This window comes from Cryptomeria japonica, chromosome 1 (assembly GCF_030272615.1).
Source record: "Cryptomeria japonica chromosome 1, Sugi_1.0, whole genome shotgun sequence".
NCBI classification, from domain to species: Eukaryota; Viridiplantae; Streptophyta; class Pinopsida; order Cupressales; family Cupressaceae; genus Cryptomeria; species Cryptomeria japonica.
Window position 1 is genome coordinate 661,589,218 of NC_081405.1, and position 22,737 is coordinate 661,611,954.

General features: G+C 36.4%; 1 protein-coding gene across 8 annotated transcripts; it reads right to left on the bottom strand.

Moving 5' to 3' along the window:
- Positions 1 to 12,981: 12,981 nt before the first annotated feature.
- On the bottom strand, positions 12,982 to 22,474 carry LOC131071987 (uncharacterized). 8 transcript variants are annotated; one of them, XR_009372498.1, is made up of 5 exons: positions 22,267 to 22,474; positions 13,737 to 13,868; positions 13,549 to 13,637; positions 13,390 to 13,454; positions 12,983 to 13,243 (listed from the first exon to the last, which is right to left on the bottom strand). XR_009372498.1 is itself a non-coding variant. In XM_058007987.2 (4 exons), exons 1-4 carry the CDS (start codon positions 22,245 to 22,247, stop codon positions 13,413 to 13,415), a joined length of 315 nt encoding a protein of 104 aa, XP_057863970.1. In that variant the 5' UTR covers positions 22,248 to 22,474; the 3' UTR covers positions 12,982 to 13,412. The 8 variants fall into 8 exon arrangements, 2 of the variants coding, with proteins under 2 accessions (XP_057863970.1, XP_057863968.1); XR_009372497.1 differs by having other exon boundaries at positions 12,982 to 13,454; positions 13,737 to 13,858; XR_009112641.2 differs by lacking the exon at positions 22,267 to 22,474 and adding an exon at positions 18,740 to 22,173 and having other exon boundaries at positions 12,982 to 13,454.
- Between the last annotated feature and the right edge of the window lie 263 nt (positions 22,475 to 22,737).

Genomic DNA, 22,737 nt, shown 5'->3' on the forward strand with positions numbered 1-22,737 from the left:
TCAAAAGCTCTGGTATACTTCTTTATCTGCTCATCAAAGAATCTTTGCTTTTCAATTTCCAATTTATCGTTCAATGTCTCTTCCTTTAATTTCTCAATGTTTTCTGTGATATATTTACACAAGGTATCAAGTTGTCCTAAAGAATCTTTATTGTCTATATTACAGTTAGGAGCAATTACCTTCAAAATTGGTATTGTGTCATCTATTGCCTTATAAGCTTGTGAACTGCAATCTGCTATCTTTTTAATTGAATCTAATAGTACTTCAGTCACATTAGTTGATTTGTAGCCTGATGATGAGGAACCTACATTCTGAGTACCGCCAATGGAAGTAACCAAGCTTGTATTGACCTCTGGTAGGTCTGTTTGTGTTTGCATTTCCTTAAGCAATGGTTTTTCTATTTCTCCAGTTGTCGGTGGCACTGTTTCCTTATGAACCTGTTCCTGTTTTTGTTGTTGTTCCTGTTCAGGAGCCTTTTGCTCTATTTGTTTCTCCAGTTGCCGGTGGCACTGTTTCCTTATGAACCTGTTCCTGTTTCTGTTGTTGTTCTTGTTCAGGAGCCTTTTTCTCTATTTGTTTCTCTGTTTGTTGCATTGTCTCAGTCTGAGCCTGAGTTTCTACCTGTTGCTCTTTGTCATCTGTCGGTTTCTCCTATGTGTTATCAGTTTGCTCAGCTACCAGTGGCTCACAAGTCATTTCAGTCTTATCAGTTGTATCTTTGTCTACCATAATGTTGATCTTTTGAGTATCAACATCCACTGTATATAAGACTTCAGGATTAGGATTGACATCCTCTACATCCATACTTTCAACTGCCGGTTGATCTTTTGTAGTTGTTGTTGTTACCGGTGGAGTAATCAAAGGAGGTGGGGGTAAGTTGTCTTTAACCTTGATACTGGGTGGTCCACCAACTTTACCCTTACCCTTGTCTCTTTCTTTCTGATATACCTTTATAGGTTCGTGGCTCATGTATTCTTCTTGTTTTTCTTTTTCGACTAGGAAAATGTCCCATGCATTTTCTATCTCCTCAATCACCTCATTAACTCTTCCAACCATTAAAGCAATGTGCCGGTGTGCAGTAGAAAATACTGACCAGTTGGCTTTAGCAATTAAGTCATCAATTTCTTTGGGTGAATTCACCGGGTATACAGCAAGTAGCTTTTCTATCTTTATTTTCTTGCCAAGTTTTACTACTGCTTGTCTCCTTGCTTCCAGTCTCTTAAATAGTTCATCTCGTACTTCATCTACTACTTCCATCAAAAATTTCTTATACATATCCATATGCAATATAACACTTTTTCTACTTGTTCTTTTTCATCAGCTGTCAAAGTGTCATATAGTTTCTCTATATTCTTCAATTTTCCTTCCTCAGTAATTTCATTCAATAGTATGTCAAGAGGGGCCAAGTCCTTGTTTGTCCTCTTCTTCTTCTTGGGTGTCAATTTCTTCTTCTTTGGTGTAGCCTTTCTTACCGGAGATCTCACTGCTTGTTGTTTTTGTCTTGTCCTCCTAGGTGAGGGTGTGGTTGCCGGTGAGGGATCTCTTTTCCTTACAACTCTTTTGAAATTTGCGGGCATGTCATTCTCTAAAAATGTGCCTACCGGTGATAGGTGAGTTTCAGGTTGTGGAGCTGCTAACTCATCCTCTGTTATACCGGTTTGTTCCATTACTTTATCCTTGATTTCCTTTGCTTGCCTAGACCCTTTTCTTACAACTACCTCAACCTTTTTCACTCTTTTCTTAGATTGTATTTGGCTTTCAATAGTTTCTGCACTACCAAATACTTCTTTCTTAGGTTCTTTAGGGGCTTCCAGAAGTGCTTTAGCATAAGTTTCAATTATATGATCATCTGTTTCGTAGCCCATCTCTGTTACCCAAACTGTCCTAGGGATGACTGCTTCCATCCAGATCTCATCCTTCTTGATTACAAAGCATATTTCATCCTTATATTTGTCAACAATCTTTTGTGATAATCTGATTCTTTTCTTCATTTTGGCCTTAAGTGCTTGAAAGAAATCATGGATATTGTTTTCCTTATCTTTTCCCATATTATTGAATAGTTATGTTAGTTGTTTACCTACCGGTATATCATATCCAAGTTCTTTGTAGCCTATACCGGGAACCTGTTTGGTTATATGTAGCATCAAACATAGTAGCAGATTTCCAAATTTAAAAGTTCCTTTCTTGTCCTTCTTAATCTTGCCTAAGTTGTCAATTAATTCATCCTTCAACCACTCACATACATCAATCTTTGCATTATTTGTGACCATGTCATAAGCACTCTTAATGCATAAACTTGAAATTGAATTGAGTCTATTTGCATGGGTAGCTTTATATCCTAATATCATGCTGATAAATCTTACATTAGTATCTTTTACATCATTGACTCTTAAGGACCTTCTGTCGGATGTTTCACTAGTTAGGTTTATAACTAGGTCATTGGAGACCTTTTTAGTCTTGTCTGGCCTTTTACCGGTGGTTGGTAACCCTGTGACAACTTTCACAGCTTCCTTGGTGATTTTGTGAATTGCATCTAACCAGAAAAATTCACCATGTACCCTGCTTAAGACTATCCTAATCACATCCTTGGGGAATTCAGGAATGCTAAGGATCTTTGTAAATCCTAGGGTTTCAATGATCTTATGTTCATCTTTTATATTACCGGATTCATCACATATGACAGATTTAAACATGGTTTTAATCTCTTCATCTCCTAGTTCCTCAATGTTGCAATGAATGTAAATTCTGGGATCTTCAGCATAAACAACTCCCTTAGGAATTTGAGAAAAAGCACCTAAAGTATCATCTTTCTTTGCTAATTCAGGAACTAATTGAAATACGGGCCTAGGTCTTTTTATAACTTTGACAACAGTAGGGTTTGCTATATATTCAAGTGTAGAGGTGGATGCCATGATAAAATACCTTTTACTGCCTTTAGGATGGATGATTGCTTGAAGTGTTCTTGCCTCTTGCTTGAAAATGCCTTAGCTCAGAATCTTCGCGCTCTTCGTAGGTTTGAAATCTCGGTGAAATGAAATGGAGCGAAAACCTCAAATTTATAGTGTCTTTTTGCCATCTACCAGATTAAATGTATGCCGATTAAGTAGTTACTTAACATTGTCTGCCGGTAATAAAGTAATTTCCAACTTCTCATCTCTAACCGAGGGAATAATAGCACATGTGTCATTAGATTTCCAAACCCTCAAGGAAACTTTCTTCAATTCAATGAAGAACTTCCTGCCGGTGGAGCACTGCTCTGTCCTGCAGGTGAAGCATCACTCTGTCCTGCCGGTGAAGCATTGGTTGGTTCTACCAATGGAGGAGTATTCCCAATATTTAGATCAGCTTTTCTAATCCATTGTTTTGAGAATTCTTGCTTAACCTCTTCAACTTTTTCTTTACCTTTCAAGCTAGAACTTTTGTTGTCTGCCAGTGATCCTTTACTTCTACAGAATTTTGCAATATGCCCAATCTTGTTACATGCATAACAAGTTACATTATTCTTCTGAATAGCTTTCCCATAACCTATGCTGGTTTGTGTTCTGCATTGATTAGATAAATGTCTAAATCTTCCACAAACATAACATCTCACATTCATTCTGCAATTTTCAGAGTTGTGACCAGCTTTGTTGCATTTAGAACATTGACCGGTGGGTGTGTTGATATTCTGATAATTTCTAGATCTACATTCATTTTCTCTATGACCATACTTATTACAGTTAAAGCATTTTCCATTGAATTTATAAGTATTAGGTTGTCTTACTAGTTTGTTGTGATCCTAAGTATTTGCAGTACCAAAGCTTTCACCAACTTCAAAGCCAATTCCAGAAGTGTCACCTTTAGGTTTTTTATTCTTCAGCAAGGTGCCAAGTTCCTCTGAGCTTTTCTTGAATTTTTCTTTATGTTGATTTGCAGTTTCTAGTTCTCTTTCTAAGACTTCTTTCTATCTCATTAGTTCATTTGAGTCATTTTGAGTGTGCATCAGACCTGTCTTCAATAAATCATTTTCATAGCTAAGTCTTGTGTTCTCATTTGTTGCATCACTTAGTCTTCTGGTCAATTCTTCTTCATTATTCTTCCTATCCTCAATTTCTTTACAAAATCTCATAGTCATATCCTACATCTCATTCTTTGTTGTCATGTTCTCCAGTTTCAGCTTGCTTATCTGATCATTAAGTGATTCCTTTTCATCATTTTCAGTTTGCATTTTTTCACAAAGTTTTCTTCTCTTATTTCTTGCAACAGTAAGATTCTCTTGAAGTGCCTGAATGATATCCTGAGCTGCCTTTAGATCATCTTCTAGTTTGATATTTTTCAATTTTTCTGTATCATAGTCTGAGAGAGCTCCTTCAAGTTGCTTCATCAAATTTTCCATCTTTATCGGTGTCAAGATCTTCCTCAAGCTATTAGGCTTCTGAAAATAGAGGACCAAGCTCTGATACCAATTGTTAGGATTCCCACAGATACTGAGAGGGGGGGTGAATTAGTATCTAACCGGTGAGTAGAATTTCTTATCTTAAAACATGCAGAACATATTATAACAGTATACCGGTATGCAAGAAATAATGCAATAAACATAATTAAAAACATCCACATGAAAAGCACACCATGACACAAGGATTTAACGAGGAAACCCGGTGTGGGAAAAACCTCGGTGGGATTTGTGACCCATAATATCCACTTATTGGCCAATAAGAGAATATTACTTACAAGAGGGGCCTGCACATGCAGGAAGGCCAATTGCCTAGAGCTCACTACTCAATGGGAAGTCTCACTGACTTACAATGTGGATTTATACAAATCCAATATCTTGTACTGCTTTACAATAGCATCTATAATGCCTGACTCAGTACCGGTTGCTGCTCTGCTTCTTACATAAACCCTTTAACCTATATTTCGCATAATAGGTCTGCCTTAATATTTTTTCCTTTCGCTTACATCACTTTCTTAACTTACAAAATGTCTACAATGATCTCTCTTATATATAAGAGTCATTTTACAACATGCCAAATCGGCTTACAAAGTTTTTACAATAATAAACAAAATATAATATAACAAAATCCTGTCAGCTTCTGTGCCGGTATACTTCCTTTCTTTGTGTCGGTGTAGAGTTTGATCGTTGATGTTGGTGAACTATCTTGCCGGTGTAATGCCTTGCCGGTGCCATAGGATTGTAAGGTTGCCATCAATGACAAAACCTTCAATCACCTACAATGTCTCATTGGAGTGTACATATGCCAACACAACTATTACCGAGTTAGACAATGATGAGATCATGATGTTTAGATTGTTTTGATATCCTACATATGTTGTTGATTGTAAGGTTAATACTATACTATGTCACCGAGCAAAGAACCTAGTCGATAAATCCTAAGGTACCTAGTCAATAAACCCTAAGGTTATCAATATCGGTTAATGAAGGCAAAATGTCTACCGAGTAAAGTTTAGTATTTACCGAGTTGCAACTGAGTTATAATAGTTCACATTGATGGATAAAAGCATTATTTAATGAAGGATGTTGATGAGCTGGAGATGATAAATGATTAGTATGCCGTGCAGGAAATTTGTTAAGGATCTATAGCTTTAAAAATTTAGGAGCTAGATCTACAACACAGATTGAACCGCAATAACCTAGCACAAGTTCCTAGGAAGGAATGCAAGTTCCAAGGCGAGGTAAAATATTTTCAGATCGAAGGATACATTGAACGTAGTCAAGATTGATGAACTAATGGCTAAGATTGATCATGAGAAATGTGATCAAGGAGATTAAGCGGTTAGAAATTTCTTATAAACAAGGAATTGTTGATAAACAATGCATGCGGGCAAGTGTAAGCACAGGTATGCTACATAGTGATTACCGAGCATAGAAGCTTGAAGACCTGTTTGAATAAAAGAGTAGGGAGCCTAGCAAAGGGACAAGATAAGTCCTATGACTAGACAGTGTTGAGCAAATAAGAATATTCTTTAGCATTTTAGATGTGAAGTTGTAGATATATTTTATTACTATTGTTTATTTTGTAAGTGACAGAAAATATCTTAACGGAGTGGACTTAACAGTCTTATTTGAAAACCCTCTAGCAAGGTAACATTCTAAATGAGTGTTTGAAATCCCTTGACAAGGTCACTTCTAACAAAGTGCAAGACTCTAACAAGTCTGAGGAAAATCCCTTAACCGGGTCACATCTAGCAATGTGTTTGTAATCTTTAACAGGATTTTCTTTTAACCGAGTATACTCTAGAAGGGTATATTTCTTAGTGGGTCCAAAATCCCACAGTGGTTTTTCCCTATTTGGGTTTCCACGTTAAATCTGGTGTTATATGTGTTATGATGATTATGTGTTTATGAGTTAGCATGTTTGGCAGTTTTTGGTTATATTGCTGAAGTATATGTTACCAAGGTTGAATCTGTTGATTTTATAGAAGATTAAGTTTGTATGATTCACCCCCCACCTCTCTCATCTTGTTAGCTATTGGCATCAGAACTTTACAATCAATAGGTGTTCTTTGAAACCAATGGAAATAAAGGATATTAACTATGTTCTTTCTGTGAATGATGTTGACTTGGACCTTTGTATTCTATGGTTAACACTAGACAAAACATTGCCCAACAAATGAGAGTCCTAGAAAGGTATATGTATCCATCTTAGAAAAGAATAATTAGAATATGATACATAAGGTATTTAAGTATTGTATACATATTTGTGTTTTGTGAATGGCAGGTTACACTCATTGTTCTAGTTATAGAGGTAGACTATATGACAATAATTTTAGTCTATTTTGGAAGAGTTTAACTTTGGCCTTTATGTTTTGATATCGAGTTTATGCAAGATATTGTTGATTCTATGGAATAGTTATTATGTCACTATTTTGGCTGATGATCTTATCTTTCATGTGTGGATGAAGTTGTTTCACTTTGTTTATGATATGATAGAGGATGAGAAAGTTTAGTCAAGATGGTGGTCACCTTGGTAGTTGTTGTAGATGCTTTGATGAAGCTAATAAGCATAGAGGAGTTTAGTTAATACACCAAAGCTACGAGTTTCTCAATGCTTAGTAGTTAGTTCAGTTTTATTTGTTTCTCTTTTACTCTTATAAGATAGACAAGTGTGAAAATATTGGGACGATGTATTATAAACATTTCAAATCCTAATGTTTTGATTATTTAATTATTATTTTGTATTATTGAATGTATCTTTATGGAAAATGTGTCTCACTTGAGGTAGCACTTTGTCTCTTGTAATATGTATTTGACAATTCGTAAGTACCACTTAATGTTATGGAAGTTGATAAATGCAACAATCACAATCATAAGATGTGTAAGAGATTTCAAGATAACAAGAGTAGAGAGAGAGAGAGAGAGAGAGAGAGAGAGAGAGAGAGAGAGAGAGAGAGAGAGAGAGAGAGAGAGAGAGATGCCAATGCATGACTATATATTTCTAATAGATGGATAGGTTCAGAATGGAGCACTCAAAATTGAATCTATGATATGTTTCTATTGTTAGCTCACCATGATTTGAGGGTGTTGGATTTTGTACCTTGATTTGGGTGTCTAATTTTCCCGAGTTCAACATGTGTTTTTGGAAATAATTTATGGTTTTGATTTTGGATCTAGTCTATATATCATGTACATGACTTGTTGGTTTCAAGTGAAACTTAGTGATGCAGGAGCATCCCTGGTCTATGAGTAATCTTCCATCAACCAAAAATATTTCCTTTCAATTTAGTTCTTGTTCAGTTCAGTGTGCAGTTTTCTATGTTTCTACCGGTAGTTGCTTACTTTTCATTGCAGATCCTATTTTTCAGTTTCCAGGCTAGTTCATGTGCTTAATTCCAAATTTTCAATCCATTTGGATTCTTTTCCGGCTAGTTATCACTCCCGGTTTGACTGTTTCTAGGTTTCGGGATAGTTCTTGAGCTTACCAATTGGTTTTCTTTCATTTCCGAAGTGGTTTCTTGACGTGTGGATCTATTTGGGGTCTTATCCGATGTTCTTTGGCATGTGGCCAACCTTCCTGTTGATCCACACTTCTTGGTTGTTATTTTCCAGAGTAATTTATTTCATTCTTAGTGCCGACCTAGTTACACGTTTCATTTTTCCTGCATTGGTAAATGCAATCTTTTGTGGTTGATCCGGATATGTTCCAGATGGTATATATAAGGTACTATGTAATCATTTGTAGGAGAGATAATAGAGATAAAAATAAGGATTTAGATTCGTGATTAGTGATCCAATTGACTCTGAGAGTTTCAGATGGATTGTATCTGGCTTGTAGCCTACATGTAACTGGATGTTCTATGATGACTGTATGATGATAATCGGTTGGTTGCCAGAGGTTCTAAGACAATAATATGATATGTTTCTATAATCTTTCTATGTTTTATTGTTGCTTTCATGGTGTTACTCTTGCTTCATAAGCCGATCAGTTCTCTTTTGAGGATTCACCGATTATGGCTGCATCAATTGGTATCAAAGCTGGTTATGAACCGGTTGGTGGAAGAGTTGTTTGCGAACTTTGAGGCATTCTTTTGGGTGGACAAATCACCGATTGGAGGCAAGTTGTGCGTGTGTTCAATAGATCGTCAAGTGAGAGGCAATTGAAACCGATAGTCAGATCACCGAGTTGAGGCAGTTCACCGGAGCAGAGGAGGAGATGTCGCCTAGAAGGACGAAACCCCAGAGGGTAGAGCAGATGATGGAGGATTTCAAGAATGAGATGAGGAACGAAATTCGGAATGCATTGGCTGGTTCGCGGAGGAATCCAGAATCTAAGGATGAGTATGAAGAAGTCGGTGGAGAGGTTGAGGTTGAAGGACCGGAAGACAGAAGCGAGGAAAGATTCCTGAGAGCAATGGCGCAAGCGAGTAAAGTTCATAAAGTGGATGTTTCAAACTTTTTCGAAATGCTGAACCCGGAGGGTCTGATTGATTGGATCAGAGAGTTGGAGGATTACTTTGAGTTTGAGGATGTCAAGGACCCACAAAGAGTCTGGTTGGTACAAACTAAGTTGAAAGGGCATGCTACCTTATGGTGGAAAGAATTGCAAAGAGATAGAGTAGAGAATGGTGAAATGAAGATCACCTAGTGGAGACAGATGGTTGCAAAATTGAAGGCCAAGTTCATACCGAGAGACTATGAGTTGGAATTGTTTAAGAAGTTGCAAAATCTGAAACAGAGAAACACGATTGTGAAAGAGTATACTGAAGAATTTTACATGGTGATGATTAGATCTGGACATAGAGAGATGTATAGAGAAAAGGTGGCAAGGTACATAAATGGACTTGCATTTAACATTCAGGATGAGATGAGTATGTTGAGGGTTTCCACAGTTGAAGAAGCTTACCAGTATGCTTTGAAGGCTGAGGAGAAGGTGAGAAGGAGATAGCCGAATAACCCTAGAGGGAATGAGAGATTCAAGCGGCAGATAAGTACAAAGAAGCAAAATATTGAAGAAGAATCAAAGCCTAAGAGGAGTAAAGAACCAGAATAGAAAACACAAAGGAAAGACAATGGCAGTTCCAACAAGGAATTTCCCGACAAATGTTTCAAGTGTGGAGAAACCGAACATAGATTTTATGAATGTAAACAGGGAATGACAAGAAGTTGTGTGGCAAATGAGGAACTAGAAGGAGAAGTTACCGGAACTGATTGTACACCGAAGCAAGGAGAATCCATTATGTTTAGAAGAGTCATGATGGAGTAGAGCAGTGAAGATATCTTACCTACTCAGAGAAAGAGTCTTTTCCGGACTGTGTGCAAATCAGGTGGTAAGTGTTGCAAGATTATTGTGGATAGTGGAAGTATTGATAATTTGGTATATGAAGAGATGGTAGTGAAGCTTGGATTGAAAAGGCTTGAGTATCCTTGTCCTTACAAGGTAATTTGATTACAAGATGATCAGAAGTTAGAAGTAAAGGAGCAGTGTTTGGTGAATTTTGATATTGGACCTTTTAGGGATGAGGTCTTGTGTGATGTTGTATCTATAAGTGTTTGTCATGTCTTGTTGGGAAGACCTTGGTAGTTTGATAGAGGAGTTATTTATGACTATATAAAAAACCTAATCACTATTCAAAAGGATGGGCAAAAGTTCACATTGACTTCTTTGGAGGAGAAAGAGAAGGAGGTGAAGAACCTGAGTCTCGAGAGAAGCGGCATTACTGAGAAACCGGTTGCAGAGGTTATACCGGAAGGAGGCATGAGTTTGCAAAAGGATCTGATAGATAAGCCTAATGGACAAATAGAACCAGATGAAAGAAAGCTTATGGTGACGCACCGGATGAAGTCTTGTGGCATAAACAAATTGAAGTTGTAGAAGAAAGAAAGCAGTAAGCAGAGATAATGTGCAAATCTGAAGCAAAGGAAGAGAAACAAAGAGAGTAAAGAGTTAGAGAATTCGGTTGAGGTTCCAGAGGAGTTAAGGAGGAGGTTTGTAGATAAGGAAGATGTTTGGATTAGAAATGAGCATGGGGTCTTTATCCCGAATCCTTTTCGATGTTCATGAGTTGTCTCTCATGGAATATCTCTTTCTACCTGGGTTGTCTGATGCAGGAGCATCCCCGGTCTATGAGCAATCTTGCATCAACCAAAAATATTTCCTTTCAGTTTAGTTCTTGTTCAGTTCAGTGTGTAGTTTTTTGTGTTCCTGTCAGTAAGTGTCGGTAGTTGCTTGTTTTTCATTGCAGATCCTATTTTTCGATTTCTAGGCTAGTTCATGTGCTTAATTCCAGATTTTCAGTCCATTTGGATTCCTTTCCGGCTAGTTATCGCTCCTGGTTTGACTGTTTCTGGGTTCTAGGATAGTTTTTGAGCTTACCGGTTGGTTTTCCTTCATTTCTGGTGCGGTTTCTTAACGTGTGGATCTATTTGGGGTCTTATCCGATGTTCTTTGGCGTGTGGCTGATTTTCCTGTTGATCCGCACTTCTTGGTTGTTATTTTCCAGAGGAATTTCTTTCATTCTTAGGGCCAACCTAGTTACATGTTTCTTTTTTCCTGCATTGGTAAATGCAATCTTTTGTGGCCGACCCAGATATGTTCCGGAGGGTATATATAGGGTATTATGTAATCATTTGTAGGAGAGAGAGTATAGATCAGAATAAGGATTTAGATTCGTGATTAGTGATCCGGTTGACTCTGAGAGCTTTGGATGGACTGTATCTAGCTTGTAGCCTGCATGTAACCAGTTGACTACCGGATGTTCTATGATGACTGTATAATGAGAACCGGTTGGTTGTTGGAGGTTCTAAGACAATAATATGATCTATTTTTGTAATCTTTCTATGTTTTATTGTTGCTTTCGTGGTGTTATTTTTGCTGCATAAGCTGATCAGTTCTCTTTTGAAGATTCACCGATTATGGTTGCATTACTTAGTATTTGCAAGGTTATGTTAGATTTCATTCACAATTGATATCTTGTTGCTTGTGTTTGTGGCATTGTAGTATGGCTATAAATGTATAATTGAATGTGGTTGTTCAAAGGCTTCAGAGCATGTGCTAAAAATGAGAGTTACGCTATTAATTTGACTCCAAAGCCTTGTGGTTGAATTTCAACTCTTTCACCTAGCAAAGAGCTAATACTTTGTGAATATATTATATGCTTTGTTGTTGAATAATAAATTAGATATGTTTAGGAGGATAAGTTTTTCCATGACAAATTTGTATCATGCATTTTTCCTTGTTATCTATCATATAGATTTGTGACCTATTGCATTATTTATTTCCTTATGTTAATTTAAGAATTGTTTGTGTTTGATTTTCATTTTATGGAAATGGTTCCTTTTATTTGTCACCAAAACACTGTCTATAAAGTTTCATTTGATGCTAGTGATGTTTAAAGCTTTATTCCTTTCAGTTTTGAAATAAAACAACATAACACTAAATTCAATACAAACATGCACTAGGTATTTGGTTAGAAATTTTCAAATTTAAATTTGATCTATGATGATAAAAAACAATTTTTTGAAAATGAGTGATAAGGGAATCAAGATATAATGATGTCATTAGCTGAATTCTTGTAAGAATATATGACATGTAAATTTGTAACCCGGTTATTGTACTTCAATCAAAGCGAACCCAAAATGTAAGGGAAAAGAAGATGAGTATTCAGTTTTCACTATTGCCTGAGTTGTCTACATTGATTACCTATGCAATCTTAACTTTTAAATTCGCTTTGCTTTTTTCTTTTTCTAAACTACTGTCTCTCTGCATTTCAGATTAGTTCTTTCATGATGTCCTCTCACTATAAAAATTGTTAGTTTGCTTTTTGGTTTTTCTCATAATGCTCAAATGTTCCCTGGTTTCTAGTTGTATCTGAAAATTTATGGAGCATATCATGACACTATCACCCCCTCTCGTATCAGGAGATTTTGGGGTCATTACCCATCACGCCTTTATGGGGATAGTATGCATTATTTTCTTAGAAAAGTATTTTTTTATAGCATGTTTCTATGCTTTGTCTAAGTCAGTGCAAGAAATGACAGTGCTGTCAAGTGTTTTGAACATCAAATGGACAAATCATGGAAAATATAAAATTTCAACGATATTTCAGGAGATGTCATTCTGAACACCAATTCATTATTCACGTTGAACCAGAAAAGTGGTCAAGTGACAGAGCATCAAGAAGTTTGGGATCTGTCTGCATCATCTGCCTTGGGACAAGCTTATCCTGGGCATCAAGGTTATTGTATATTGCAGGTGAAGTTGGGAAGGATGTGGCTGAAGTGGCGAAGGATATAAAAAGTCTATTTATAAAGAAGAGAGAGATTTTCAAATATCTATGCAGAACCATCTGGTAACCTAAGGTTAAAAAAACACTTTTAATATTAAATGAATGTTTACAGTGCATTGTGTTAAAGCTAGTTTTAGCAAAGACAGAGAAATGATTAATTGGTTGCAATATTACACAAAATACTTTTAATCTGACACCTTTGTGTTGTTCCACTTTCTTCTGCTCTACTCTTAATAATAAAATTTCATTTGTGGCTATGCAGTTATTTTAAAGTTGATAAAATGGATGTTTACCAAATTGGCCTCTTTTTAGTATCGTTTACTTTGTCATAAAATTGCCGAAGTCAAGTTTTAAGAGAATATTTTTGTTCTTTCTTTTCTTTTGGGGATAACAGCTGAACACATTAGATTGTAGAACCCAGTGCAAATAGAGGCTGCATGATGCAGATGATAACATATAACAGCAATAGCAGCAGCAGCTGTGATACAACAGCCTACAAATACGCTCAAGACAAAGGGGACTGTCATAAGAGATACAAGCACTAAGTTAACGAAAAGCTGCACATACAAACTCACATAAATAGACAGAAGTAGCAATTATACAATTGCTGCTTGAAACTCAGCCATGATACTAACATGAAGTAGCTAAGAACAAAAATTTCCTCACATAATTGTCTGCAGAATCACCACTTAAAAGTCCTCAATCACCTGTTTGGACTCCAAAGCCTGCAACTGAGATTGAACAGAAGAAATATGAATTCCTAACAAGACCAGATAATTGTTGCATCTGAAAGGCAAACAAGTAAATAAGAATCTGAAATTCCACCTCAAAGAGATAAGTAGCATGCGACGACATTGCAAGACAGTGAAGACACCAGATAAACTGAACGATGAGCTGCCAGAAATAGTCTGAAACTGCATTACAAGAAATGCAAAGTCTCAAAAACACAAATTTCCAAGTCCATTTGTGAAGGAAAATAGCTGGGAGAGCAGAGGAAAGCACAAAGCACAAACCAAAATAACTATGATCCCCCATTTGGCCCACAAATAGCTGTGAATTAGCTGAGTAAGTTCCTATAGCTATCCCAAGAAGGATGCCACCAAGAAGAGATAATATACATGTCTTGGAGTGTGTACTAATTACATCTTGCAGCCAACCAGCAATAGAAAGGAAACAATTAGATCAAAACAAAAATTTATCTTTAAGGTTCTAATAAAACCACTTTCCCATATCATAAAAGGACACAACGGACCCAAAAGAAATCCTTAGATAATGTGTAATGGTACATGGCTAACAAATTTCCACTCTAGATGAATCCATGGCGAAGGCAAAACAAGCAGTCATAAAATCTCTATTTTTGACATAGCAAGTTTAGAGCTCGACACAAAGCGATAAAGATCAATCTGTTAGGTCCAAGAGGGGCAGAAAAGATTATATTATTATTTCATATAAATTGTGCATTACAAAGGAAGATCTACATTCAAATTTATAGGCAGAGAAAACAGTTTAACTACCATAACCATCTAAACTGAAAATAAATTACAAATGTGTTAAACCCCAATGATTAAGACATTAATATCCCCCACTTAATCTAAAGGGGTTGTCATGAAACTAAGCAGTATAATTGCTCAAACATCTTCCAGCTGAGCACTTTGGTGAGGATATCTATTAACTGATCTGAAGCTTCTTCTAAAACCCTGTTATTGTGACACATATTTAAATTTGTTTGAACTGATCCTGTTACCCTGGACAGGGTTCAAATTTTGATAATAAGCTTGTTGACTTGACGGGTCTCAGATTTGAAAATAGCCTATTACTTTGACAATTCTCAAATTTTGATAACGAGTCCGTTGCTTTGACATGTCTCAAATTTTGATAATGAACCTGTTTGCTTTGACAGGCCTCAACTTCAGACTTATTTTGTCCATGGTGAATCTACATTTTCCAATCATGAATGCAGTCACTTTATTTTAATTTACAATGCTATAATTTTATGAAAATGACCAAACTTTAATGGCCAATATGAGTAGTCACCAAATATCTATCTGGGATAACTTTACATTATTGTGGGAAATAATATCTGAAATAGCACACATTGGGTGCAATCAATCAATAAGGAGGGACACATACACATCGATTGTCCACCAATAATGTCTGTAATCAACATGTTACCAAACATCATCAAATGCACCACAATATCAAGTGTAATTATCACACCAATCACAAGGTTTTAATAATCTCTTAAGTATCTACTCGAATCTGCCATACACAAGATTCTCCTTTGGCAGATGAGAGAGGAAAATGCCAACTTGGTCTCCCTGATGGAGTAAGAGTAGAGAACATATACTATACTGAATCAACAAGAGGGAACGTCTTAATCTCCATAGCCTCAAATAATTGGAATACATCAGCAGGACCAACGTCGTCATAAATATCATATCCAATATACAACACAATCCAACTGCTTAGCAAAATCATGCTTCATGGGAAGCAGATTCAATTCTTCAATCTTCTAAACAATTGGTGGCTTATCAAATATACCAAGTGGCCTCTTACAAATATCAACATTAACTGTTGTTAATGTAAGCTCAATAAGATCTACATCATCATTAGAAGAATTATAATGAGTAACAACACTATTATGAGTAGGCAAATTTTCATCATCAATAACAGGCTGAATTCTCTAATAAGATTTAGTTAACAAATCAACCTTGGATCTCCATATGGAATGATCTATCCGCCAAAATACATATGCCTCATAAACTTCAAAGGTGGATCTGATAGATAACAATGCTTGATAGAATGAGTATGTAAACCACAGGATGTACAAGGGTGTAGATCGAAGTGATTACTAGAAAGATGGCCTTGGATCTCCATATGGAATGATCTATCCAATTTCCAAACAAAATACATATGCCTCATAAACTTCGAAGGCAGATCTAGTAGATAACAATGCTTGATAGAATTAGTATGGAAACCACATGATGTACAAGGGTGTAGATCGAAGTGATTACTAGAAAGATGATCTTGGATCTTTATATGGAATGATCTATCCAAGTTCCAACCAAAATACATATGCCTCGTAAACTTCGAAGGTGGATCTGGTAGATAACAATGCTTGATAGAATGGGTATGGAAACCACATGATGTACAAGGGTGTAGGTCAAAGCAATTACTAGAAAGATGACCTTAATGTCCACAACGGGAACAAATTTGGACATTAGTGGACTTAGTACACATTGCTTTGGGATGCTTAGATTTTTGAACTATACAATAATCGCAAACAAGTGAAGACTCAACATGGCATTTATTCATATGTCCCCTTGATACAAATTTTATGAATTTAGAATATTTAGAGACACAAGTACCAACAAAACCCTTATAACCAAGACCACATTTTCCCTTATTTGTTCTTTGAGATTCCCAAACTCTCACAATGGGTTTGGATGAAGGAACAAATTTTGACTCAATGGGTTTGTGTATTTGTGACTTTGATTGGTGGCATTTTTGAGTCACAAGTTTAGACACAACATTTTGCCTATTCTTCAAGGACATTTTCATTTGACATGCTTGTTTTGTTGAAATGTTAGAAGAAGGTACATCATGCTTAGCATCTTTCTGTTGTGTCTTCTAACTGATCTTGTAAACTTTCTATCTCGTGTCATAGCAAAATATATTGAGCACAAAATTGCATAAAGGTAGGTTGAAACTGCCTCCAACACAAATATTTAATTAGCTTCTAAATTGTCAATATTAATCCATAAGATAAAAATTAAAATGCCATCTTCATATAGGGTGGATCCCAAAATGCAAAATGTAGAAACAACTCAAAGTAAAATACACAGCACTACTTGGACTCAACCAGTAATACCTGTAAGCAAAAACATGTTAGCGTTAGACCTCAAGCACATATGATCACCTTATAACTCCAATGACCTTATCACTTTAAACACTCTTTGCCATATAAATAATCTCACTTATCTCCTTATAACTACCTATTAAAATCTTATGTCTTCTTATCACTCCATAAATAATAAAAAAAAAAGAGAGAGAATATCAATGGCTGCAAAACATACTTTACAAGTCTGATTAACTTTGCAAGTAATAAAAGAACATACCATTCCACAAATATTTACAGCATAAGGCACATGCAACCTTGTATTAAGGCCACCCAAAATCACAGACCATGTAACTATCAATCTACAATTGTCAACAAAGTTCTTGTCCCTTTAACATGAAGTACTAAATTGGAATGCAACTTCTTTTATTCACACAAGAACCCTCTCTTTTGTGTTCAATCATCACGAAGAATTTTTTTCTTCAGTGTCTCTGCACTCCCCTTCCCTCGATGCACATGGTTACCCACTTCCATACATTGACTGCTTCTCATTATAGCCGTTTCTTCATGATTTTTCATCTACAAATGACCTTGACCGCCCCTAACAAGAATCAATTCTTGAAAATAAACCAGCAATATATTTACCTTTTAAAATTACTCTGATTCTCCTGCCTTCATATATTGGATTCAATTTACCTTTATTTCTTCACAACCCATTTTAATTAAAGGTTCTTTTTTAAGATTATCATGGAAAAGACACATCATGGGAGTTGCCATGCTCATCTAATGGGAGTTGTTACTGCCATTTGATAACATACTTCCAACTCAATACGACAACCTATGCTCCCCCAAGTTTCCGGGATGGGGATGGGGATAATAGGGGACGATGTGACATGTTTCCTATATGGGGTACTTTTTGGCCATTTTTAGGGGATGGCTATTAAAAAAATAAGGAAATCTATAAAATATAAAGAAATTTTAAATATTCATATGATAACATTGATATAGCATTCTTCATAGACATTATAGAACCTTTGTGAGCATGGGTAATTGAAAATTTTATGATGATTTTTATATATACATATGAGAATGAGTTAATAAAGATGCTATATACTCAAGGGACTTAGTATTAAGGTTTTCCTAAAGCCTTCAAGTTTGCATATTTTGTTCTCAAACTCATTAACAAAGAGGAATGGTTAAGTAAAAAGATAACTAATATGCTAGCTTGAACATAGATGGCATTGTTCTATGAGTTGTCTATGCAAATACATTTTTGCATTATGAAAATGTCATTTCCTACCAACTATGACTTAACTCATATTCACCAATCTAATGATTATAGCATGCCAGCTTTTTCTATGGCAATCCTTGTATACTAAACAAGTGGTCCAATGTATGAAACAAGCTAATCCTTGATTGTGGTTTTTATTGTGAAGATGTAGAGATTTGCAATAGGGGATATGTATTTTGTAGATTTTGTGATTATGATTCATCATGGGTCTATTACTTGGTTCAACCTATTGTTTGAGGGAAATGCCCCCAATAGGATCGAGGGGTAGCGCCCCTCACGGGGTCTCGAGGCAACGCCTTGGGTGCATTCCCAGTCACAATACATCATGGGGTTGAATAGAATACCACTGCTAGGCCTAGGAGGGCAGAATAGAATATATTATTATTGCATATAAATTGTATGTTACAAAGAAAGATCTACATTCAAATTTATAAGCATGGAAAACAGTTTACTGCCATAACCATCTAAATTGAAAATAAATTGCAAATGTGTCAACCACTAACTATCAACACATTAACATAATCACATCTAGAGCAGTCTCAATTTCATCCATTGAATTCTGATGAAACTAAAGACTATCATCTACAAAATGAGAGTTAATGGAATACCCCTCTTTAGGAAGAGAAATACCAGGACAAGTGTTATTATTGAAAGCCTGCTGAATAAGATAACCAAAGCAACCTATTGTAAGAACATAAAAGGCACATGAGGACACCCTTGATGAATGGAGCATTGAAGAGTAAACTAAGTAGAAACAACACCATTGACCTCCACCTTGGCTAATGCATCGAAAAATTTTTAAAATGAAGTTGCATGTTGCAGTCCAAAACTCAACCAATGAAGTATCTTACAAATAAATGGCCAACAAATGTGATCTTAAACCTTACCAAAATCAAGCTTCACCAAAAGAGCATCCTGAGTTGTTTGTTGAGCCCATTCCGCTAATTCAAATGCAAGCACCAAATCATTAAGAATAAAACCACCAGTAAGGAACCTTTTTTGCTCAGGATGAACAATCTCCTGAGAGATATGACAGATTCATAAAACAATGGACTTCGCTATAAGTTTATAAGTTGTATTGAGAAAAGCAATGGACTGCCAACCAGTCACAGAATCCTCTTTTCTGTCTTCAGAGATAAGTTTTATCAGTCCTTGACAGCAAGACAGACCAAGACAGCCCAACTCCAAAGCCTCAAGATAAAAAGAGAATAATTGCAGTGAACATAAGGTCAAAGAGCTTGTAAAAAACTCAGTTGGAAGACCATCAACAGCTGGGCTCTCATTAGCAAATTTTTTTGGTGAGGATCCAAGAACAAACTTTAACATCAGGAGACACTTTTCAGAGCACACACAAACCAACTACATTTTCAAGTTTAGGCACAAGAGGGTCAGTGGCCGAATCATTAGCAAAATGCTACCTATAATAAGAGTAGAACACCTCCAAATCTAAGCATGAGAAGATGCCAACTCATGAGCTGCACTAAACACAAAAATGACCATCTCATGCTTATGCTTGTAACATAAATACTGAAAGAAGAACTTAGAGCAACAGTCTCTGTCATTAATCCAGCGAATATGGGAATGAACTTGTGCACCATGCTCAGAATAGGCCTCAAACTACCACAACTCATGTTCAATATGATCTGGCTGCAATGCCACATTCTCAATGGTCAACAAATGGACGTGTCAGGAAGAAAGTTGGCCCTGTAGAGAATGCCGAATATGCAAATGTTGCCAAGCACAATGGTGACCTAAATTCCTCAAAAAAGGAACACAAAGAGCCCAAGACAAACCCACCAAGCAATCAAGCCAAGAGAGGAAGGATTGGTCTCCAAATTTCCAATAGCTACCAAAACCGCAATACAATGAGAATGACACAAATGGGACGAATTAAATTTAAAAGGCAAAGAGGATGACATAGGAAAAGAGGGAGAAAAATGGAAGGTACGAAAAAGACAGGTGATCAGAGAGTGTGATCAACAAATCAAGCAGAATAGGTTAGCTGGTAAGATGAGGACAGATTTTAAGGGTGGGTGAGAAATAAAATCGATCAAGACGACTAAACTTATGAGCATCGCCTTGGTGACAGTTTTGCCAAGTAAAACAATGTCGAGCTTGTTAGGTAGACGGACTTTGATGAGATAGAAAACACACAGAATTGCAAGTAAGAATCAAATTCAGACTAAGATAGTTAAAAAGAAGGCCAATTGCAATCAGAAGGGTGCCAAATCATATTAAGATTATCACTGAGAAGTGAGAACCCATTAGTTGGAGGAAGAAAAATCCACATCCAATTTCATAAAGCAACCCGATGAGCAGCAAATTTGGGTGCATAGACCAAACAAAAACCAATTAAATCACCATGGACATGAAGGGAAAGCCACACACAACATTGACTGGAATCACATACAAAACAAAATACTTAGCAAGACAAGAAATGATGCCATAACCAAACCTCCGCCATCCTTAAAGTCTGAAGTAGGTACAAGGAGAGCACTAGGCCAAAGAGACTATAGTACCACATCAAGACAGACGGTAAGACCAGAATGCTTAACGTCTTGAAGGAAAACCACAGAGGGAGGAGCAAGAAAAGAGGATGGATGAGGTAACAACTGGTCACAACAAGACTAGGGAGGGCACCTACTCTCTTCCATGATAGATTAATGACGACCAGTAGGGACGGAAGGAACAAGATAATCTGAAAAGGAAGGGGAAGGCAGACCCGATATAGATAAGAGAGTATGGGAATGTATAGTAGGAGTAAAGGTTTAGGAGCAACAACAATGGGAACCAAGGAAGCCAAAGAAGACATCACAGGAGTTGATAACGATTTAAACACTGGAGCCATAGATGTAGTAGCCCAAGGTTCCTGAACAAGGGGACCGTGAATAAGTTGACCTTCTGGCCAACAATAAAAGCATGTGTTGGGTTTCTTAAAATACTTGATGAACTGATAGAGCTCAAACCTTGAACCAATGAGCTCAATAGAATTAGGCAAAGGTAGATTGAGATCAATCTCAACACAAGCATGCGGACACACACAAAGACTTGCAAATTTATCAGAGTTGGGTTTACACCAAAGAACATACCTTAGCTGCTCAGCAATATCATGCAAACAAGGATGGAACGCCAAATTAATATTAAAAAATTATAACCACATGAGATATTTAAATTCAGTAAGACCATCAGGATGAAAATCAAGATCCTAGGCTTGGAGATAGCATGTTTGCCCACAAATATTCCAATAACCATATTGTGCAAAGCTGCTTGAATATGATGAGAGGAGAGAAATAAACAAGAAACATAACCTCGGTGAAGCTCACAGATAGCTTCAATCCCCCAGACTTGACCCTCCCAAGAGGAATCCTAAAGGAACCAAGTGCTACTAGAAGAGATCAATCTCACCCACCTGGTTAATTATAACATTTCTAGGCATACATCTTACACCATCCATAGAAGGTTTGGTATGCTCTTGAGCTTTGGTCATAAGATTAAAACCATGCAAACAAAATCTGAACATGTGATAAATATGAGGGAACTATCTTATGGGTTTTCCACAAGGGTGGTGGCATATGCCAAATTGAAGTCTGGTTTGGAATCAACCAAAAAACAATTAATCGTAGCCTTCATAACCTGCAATCTCCTGTGCCCGATGTTGAACGTTCACAGTTCAGCTATAATCTCATTCTTACACTTGAAATTTGAAAGCATGATGGAAAAAAGGAATCAAAATTCTTTAAACAAGAAACCTCGCACTAAACGAGGAAAACGGTGACTGTAGGTCTTGGTTTTCAGCCAAAAATTGTTTTTTTTCGAAATTTCACTTAGTGGGGGTTTAACCAAGGACCTCTTGGATACTCAATGCAATGTACGGTTGCAAATTAATCAATTATGATTCAATGGCATTACACATTGCGCTTACTACACAAAAAAATCCTTTAGACTGTTGTGCATATCTGCAAATATTGCACATTTGTGCATATCTGCAAATATTGCACATCTGCATTGCCAAGCATGTTCCGTTACAGGGTAATAAAATTCATCAATAATAAGGATGTTAGTCGGATAAATGTCTACAAGCAGTACTGACAGACTATACAATGCATACAACCACAAAACTGAAAAACTTTCCCGAGTGGAGTTACAGGTGATTGATAAAGCTGGTGCAATTCCACTGCCAATCTTAGTAAAATCTCTACTTGCCCCAAATTTTGTATTATGTTTCTGGGTGCTCAAATTTGCATGGAAAATCAGCAAGCTTAGTAATTAAAATAGCACAGTAGAAAAATTCAGCAGCTTATTCAAAGAACAAAGAAAAGCTACCAACAATGAATCTGTGTCAGGCAATTGATATTCCCAAAGTAAGCCAGGAGTAGAAAAACAAATGATCTTCATAAACAAGGCATTAAATTACCTCTGTATCTATACCGACCAGTAAACTGGTCACATGGTCTGCTGTCGCTACTAGATACACCACCAGCTCTGTCCTTGTTAATAGTGTACCTTCCATAAGTATAGGCACAAATATTTATAGCTTTTTTGACCAAGGACTAAGCTTCCTTGGTCCCATATATTTATAGTCTTATTGACCAGCACTGCCAGGAATGGATCAGAGACCAGAAAATTAATGGAACAGCCATTATGACACAACATGCCACTCAATTTTAATAGCTAAAATTTATTATTGAAAATTTATATACAATCAGAGCTTTTGGGGTTTAATTTAATTAATTATATTAACAAAAATTTGACAATTGGAAATGATATTGTGAATAATTAAATATTATTTTAGTGAAGTAAATGTAAGAATTTAAAATATTTAGTTTAAAAAATGAAGGGGAGAAACTATTCTAGGATGCGACTAATCTTGTTCCAAAATGGCTCA